This window comes from Ceratina calcarata, unplaced genomic scaffold (assembly GCF_001652005.2).
Source record: "Ceratina calcarata isolate Rehan_Ccalc_2016 unplaced genomic scaffold, ASM165200v1 scaffold46.2, whole genome shotgun sequence".
NCBI lineage: Eukaryota > Metazoa > Arthropoda > Insecta > Hymenoptera > Apidae > Ceratina > Ceratina calcarata.
This window is the reverse complement of record NW_017170029.1, coordinates 123264-128914: the sequence shown is the minus strand read 5'-3', so window position 1 is coordinate 128914 and position 5651 is coordinate 123264. Positions and strand designations below refer to the sequence as shown.

Genomic DNA, 5651 nt, shown 5'->3' with positions numbered 1-5651 from the left:
TATTCTTTCCGTGCGTTTATAAATTTGTCGTGATATTCTCTTTCAATGTGCTGAAACTCATCGCTGAGATATAATAGCAATTATATTTTTGAATTTGATAAAGGTTTGAGAGTAAGTTGGATTGTTGAAAAAGGAAATTACCGTTTCTTCAAAGTGCGTAACATTCTTTGTGACATTAAATTTTTCAAGTCCTGTTGTATTATTTCTTCTTGTTTTATGATCTCGGAAGTCAAAACTTTGAGATCAGTTTCTCTTTTCCGTAAATTCTCACACTTCATTTTCGTCAAAGCAATATTTACTGACAAAGTGGATTCCTGTGCCCAGCAGTAATTTCGAGTCTTCCTAGCTTTATGGTAGTTGACTCTCAACTCTGCGAGCTTAGAAAAAGAAGAAGATAAAAGAAACTAATAAAATTAACTTTATGTTGTTAGGAATATAGGACTTGTTAAACTTAAAATAATTGGGTATTGAAATGATAAAATAGGATACATTACCTCTTTAATCATAGCATTAATTCGATTTGCTTGAGCATTACTATTATTTTCGTCTGTTTCTTTTGGAACAGTTGAACCAGTGCATTCATCCATAATTATGTTTTTGTTAATAAAATTTGAATCTTTTCCAATCACCAGTGTTCTTTTTGAATCCTGAGTTTACGAATGCGGAGACAAGCCAAGTGAAATTCAAAGCAAGTTTAGGTTGGAACGTTGTGACCAATCCCGTGCTGCGAGAAAAGGACAGCACGTCTGCGTAATCATGCGTAATTGCGTTGTTACGATCGTTAGATCTTAAGTCTACGTCTTGTTTTTTCGATGCTCGATCTAGTATCGATATTGTTGGATTTTAACTTAATTTCGACGCGTCAAAATAAAAACAATTTTAACCTACGCACTACTTTTTGAATTTTGGTCCCCTAGGGGAAACTAACACAAGCCTGAGCTAGATCAGTTTCATTGTGCAAGCTGTACATACATACATACAAATACAATGGTACATATTGTTGGAAAGTAATGGTGTTGGCCAATCACGAATGTGAGGCGCTAGTAATTCGAAAATGGGTGATTGCTGATTAGTCGAGAATCATACGTTGGAGGGGGAATGAACGCATCGGTTCCTCGCTTGTCTGGCTCGAACTCGAACGCGACTACATCCCCGTGCTAGACCAGCGAGCAAGTAGTAACGCCAGCGTTCGAGTTTTGTCTTTTGTTTAATTCTTTTATGTTTATTTCGCCGGAACGACATCAAGTCTGAGGTACGTTTTATCATCGAGTTGATGGGCCGCTGGCGTGCGGGGATCGACATAAATACGACGGCGCCGGTCTTCATGGTAGATTTGCAGTGCGATCCAAGTAGTCGAAAGCGTATTCAGGCAGCCTTCAACGTAAACAAAAATGGAGCTAGGGGAGGGAGAGGCGCAGATTTGTAGATTGTGCGGCCAGTGTGAAAGTATTTACATCGATATATTCGGCGAGGAAGGCACTAAAAGACTTCTGGGCTTGAAGATCCACAAAAAAATCAACATTCTGGTGAGTACGAAATCAGAGGTACGCCATGGGGTCCGGACCCCGGAGTACCGTCGAAGAGGGGGTTAGAAAAATGGCCGGAAGGGCGAATGTCCAAAGAAATATTTTTCTCTTCCCTTTGTTCCCTTTCTTAATTCTTGATACATTGACAGATTCGTTTTTTGTAATGTTCGCACTAATTCAATTTAGTATACCTTGTATTTTTTTCAAGAAAAATCTGCATTCTATCGTAATATTTATAAGCTCCGAATGATTTAAAATTTTAAGAGGAAAATGTAATTTAAATTTAAGAATTTGAGAGATTGGTCTTGCTTATGTATAAATTAATCACGACTTAATAACACGTATTATATTATTGCACTGAGTCTTGCGTGCTGTACGCCGAAAAAATTTTTCGTATGAAAACCAAGCCTACCTCAAATTTATATATCATAAGTCGTTCAATATATATTGTATTCTTTATTGTATAAACGATCTTTCTTAAAATTCTCGACTACGTTTCGCTTGCACGAAAATGTTTTTCTATTTTTGTACTTAAAATTGTACACGTACTGAGTTGTTCGTGATGTTCGTCCCGATTTTTGGTAAGTAGCATTAGGTCTGACAATGAATATATGAATGAGTGATTGAAAACAAATGAAAAATATGCCTAATATTCTAAAAGGTAATATTTCGGACATCTCTAGAAAAAGTCATTATTTAATGAGATTATAAATGTGAGTGTTATAAAGCGTGAAGTAAAAATAGTAATAATTTTATTTTGAATTTTAAGCAATTTTATTTTGAATTTTTAGCAATTTTATTCCAACGAGTGATTGTCCTGAATAAAATAAGGCAATCTACCTTAAACTAAACATTATAATTTTGTCTTGATTCTATGAGAAATATATACGTAGAATCGAATAGCGTAAACTCATATTTTGCACTACTTCTAGAGATGGTCTTCAAGTTGCACGAAAGAGTAGGAAACAGAATGGCATGTATGTAATTTAATAAATCAGTAAATGTATAACAAAATTTAAATGTGTTGCCTTTAAATTTGTTATAAAAGTCGCCACGGACTTTCTGGGCAACCCAATATATCTTTAGAAGTTCATAAAATAATTTTAAATGTTGTATTTGCTTATATATTTATGTAAATAAGTGTGTTATTCCTATTAGAATGGGTACCAGATTTTACACAATTTTTTAAGTATGGTGTATCAACAGAGCGGTAGGGTTTGAAGTAAGAATTTCTTGAGAAAAAGCTACGTAGATTCTCGATCCCTGTAAAAATTTGTACAGAATCAGATTCGCAATTAAGTTCACTGAAAATGACATGCATTTAGTATTTAGGCATTTTGTTTGAATCGCAGATAGATGAGAAGGATCCTCTGCCCAAGGCGATCTGTGTTCAATGTCTGGGCAAGCTCGAATTCGTTTGCGACTTCCAAGAGGAGTGTCTCCGCACCCAACAAGTGTTTCGCGATCACTACAATCTACCATCCTTAACAGAGATTGTAAGTTCGTATTTCAAGTTTCATGCACATCTCTACCGCTCATCTGATGCTACCACAGCTCATTTTTCTCTTTTTTTGTAATATCTCAAACTGTAGACAGTATCATCTGATATTGTGGTGCATAAAAAAATTTTCACACACTGTAAGATGTAATAAATTATTCTTATAAGTACGTTGTACAGGATGTTTAAAATCATGCATTGCATCAGAAGCAATGTTGTCTATGTACCACAAATACCAGATTGACTTATTTGTTTTAACAGACTTAGTAAACCTCTGGTACCCATTTCTACTTTTATTTTTCTCTTTCTCTCTCAATCTAGGCTGACGTAAAGAATGAAGATGCGCCAAGCACATCGGCGAACAATAATAACAACGATATAGACAAAAATCTGAATTCTCCAAACGAGAAAAGAGTGAAAGAACATACTGAACTCGTTCCAAAAGCTATCACTAAAAATCAAAGAACTCTAAGAAGTCAAAATCAAACGAAAGAGAACGAGGAGCCCGTGAAACATCACGAATCTGTGATACAGCACACGAGCGAAGCGAAATGCGAGAATCCTCAGACTGTAGAACAGAATTCCGAAGCAGCTACCCCAAGATGGCTTCGAAGTAGGCAAAGTACAGAAGCGAGCGAAGTAACGAACGATACTCCGATCGCAAACAGGCTTAGAAGCCACAACAGTACTGCCATAGAGATAAACGAAAATGGTGATAAGGATCCGCATATCATACAGATACCAACATCGGCCTTAAATAAACTGCTCAGTATCGTGTCGAATTCACCGAACATCGACGTCTCCGTGAAAGAATCCAAGAACCAAGGCATCGATAACGAGGATATTAGTTTCACCGTAGAATTATGTAAAAATGAAAGCAAAGACGTACCCGTCGTCCGAGCCCGAGTATTTCCCGATCAAGGTTCCTGCCTAGTGGACAAAGATATCGTCGATCTTTTACAAAATCAAAATTCCGCGGAAGTAAATGGGATAATAAACACGATTATCAGTAGTAGCGTGAAGAATGGAAGTTCGATCAAATCGAAGGATGCTGGTGAGTTCGAGCAGAAGTGGCAAGCGAGTCAAAACCCGGAGGAGCTCTTCCGGATCGACGGGGAAGAAATTCGCGTCGACGACAACGTCGAGCACGTTGTTACGAATAATCAGAACGGCTATTCTTGTAAACTGTGTTGCAAAGTGTACGAGCGTAAAGACAAATGCATGGTTCATGTAAAAACGCACCTCGGAATCAAGCAGTACACGTGCATCCTGTGTAGCGCAAAATTTGTCTGTAAGTCAGACGTGATGAAGCACATACGATGCTCGCATACGAATCCCAGGCCGATACAATGCCCGAAATGTCCAAAAAGATTCAAGTCGAAGTTCTATTTGATGGAACACGATAACGTGCACAAAGGCGTGAGGCCTTACGCTTGCACGGACTGCGGCCAGAGTTACCATCACAAAGTGTCACTGCAGATTCACATGAAGTCGCATTTACCTCCACAGAATTTGGCTTGCGAGTACTGCGGTAAAGTGTTTCCCTATAGGACGAGATTGCTAAGTCACGTAGCCAGCGTACATTTAAAGAATCGTCGCAATTTTAGGTGCCGATTTTGTTACAATCTTTACTCGAGTCTCTCGGTATTGAACGAACATATTAAAACGCGTCACGCAACCACATACACTTGCGAGGTGTGCAGCAAAACGTTTAAAGTCGCGTCCAAGTACAAGGCTCACGTGCTGCAGCATTCGAATCCTAAACCTTTCGTCTGCAACGTTTGTAACAATAGATACGCATCGAAAGCATTCCTGAACGAGCACCTGCTGAAGCACGAGGGGCTGAGGAAACACATTTGCCAAAAGTGCGGCGCGAGGTTCGCTCAAGCTAGTCATCTGGCCGCGCATCGGCATGTGCATGGCGAGAAGAAACACGCCTGTCCGGAGTGCGGTCGGAAGTTCAATAGGCGCGATAACATGAAGGTACACAGAAAAAGACATTTCGAAGAAAATAAGACTGGTAATAGTAAACAAATGAATGCCTCCCGCGTCGACGCGGCTTCCGCCGTGTCCAACGAGAAATAATGATACTGAGCTAGCGTTGATATTTTTTCTAAAGCTAACTTAAACTCCTGTCCGTTGGTAGGACTTTCCGAAAGAGACGCTTCTTAACTTTTAGTTTACGTTAATTAGCAACAACCACCGTTGCATTAATCGTTCGTTAATACATTGTGAAATATCGTCGCAAGAATTGGAAGTAGTATTTTTACTTCTCATATCGGTTATTCGACGATCATAGTCACGAGCAATTGATGAATATTACTTTTAATTGCATCAGCGATGTATAATGATTCCCATTAATGTTCGGACACATTTCAAAAGAGATCTTTTTAATATTGGGCAAAGGATAATTTTCTTATTGTGTTAGGAGCCTTAGTTTACTATGTAAGATAAATGTCCCAATTTTTGTTCACATCACAATTTCTACTTATTGGCTTATGTTTCTACAATAGTAACAATAAGATAACATACAATTTATGCCACTGAGTAGAAATTGTAACATGAATAGAAATTTAGGAAATTTATCTTGGTGTGTAATAAAAAGTTCAATAATTTCTATTCGTCGA

General features: G+C 38.1%; 2 protein-coding genes across 3 annotated transcripts in view; one reads left to right on the top strand and one right to left on the bottom strand.

The window, feature by feature from the left end:
• Positions 1–945, bottom strand: LOC113464645 (uncharacterized). Its single transcript, XM_026815536.1, has 3 exons — positions 495–945; positions 142–377; positions 1–50 (listed from the first exon to the last, which is right to left on the bottom strand). The coding sequence occupies exons 1-3, from the start codon at positions 585–587 to the stop codon at positions 17–19; spliced, it is 363 nt and encodes a 120-aa protein (XP_026671337.1). The 5' UTR covers positions 588–945; the 3' UTR covers positions 1–16.
• Positions 946–1111: 166 nt separating this feature from the next.
• Positions 1112–5651, top strand: part of LOC108627355 (zinc finger protein 614) — an 11696-nt gene continuing 7156 nt past the window's right edge. The window contains exons 1-2 of one of the 2 annotated variants that reach the window (XM_018028555.2): positions 1112–1252; positions 1332–1526. In XM_018028555.2, coding sequence (XP_017884044.1) covers positions 1392–1526 — 135 coding nt within the window. In that variant the 5' untranslated portion in view covers positions 1112–1252; positions 1332–1391. Of the gene's footprint in view, positions 1527–5651 lie in introns of both variants that reach the window. The other variant, XM_018028554.2, reaches the window with a different exon arrangement.

Bases quoted from the DNA above. Each gene is read 5' to 3' on its own strand.
- LOC113464645 (XM_026815536.1), bottom strand. From the start codon at position 587: ATGGATGAATGCACTGGTTCAACTGTTCCAAAAGAAACAGACGAAAAT. The intron at 378-494 runs GTAATGTATCCT...TCTTTTTCTAAG, and splicing joins TTAATGCTATGATTAAAGAG to CTCGCAGAGTTGAGAGTCAA. The intron at 51-141 runs GTAATTTCCTTT...GATGAGTTTCAG, and splicing joins TTACGCACTTTGAAGAAACG to CACATTGAAAGAGAATATCA.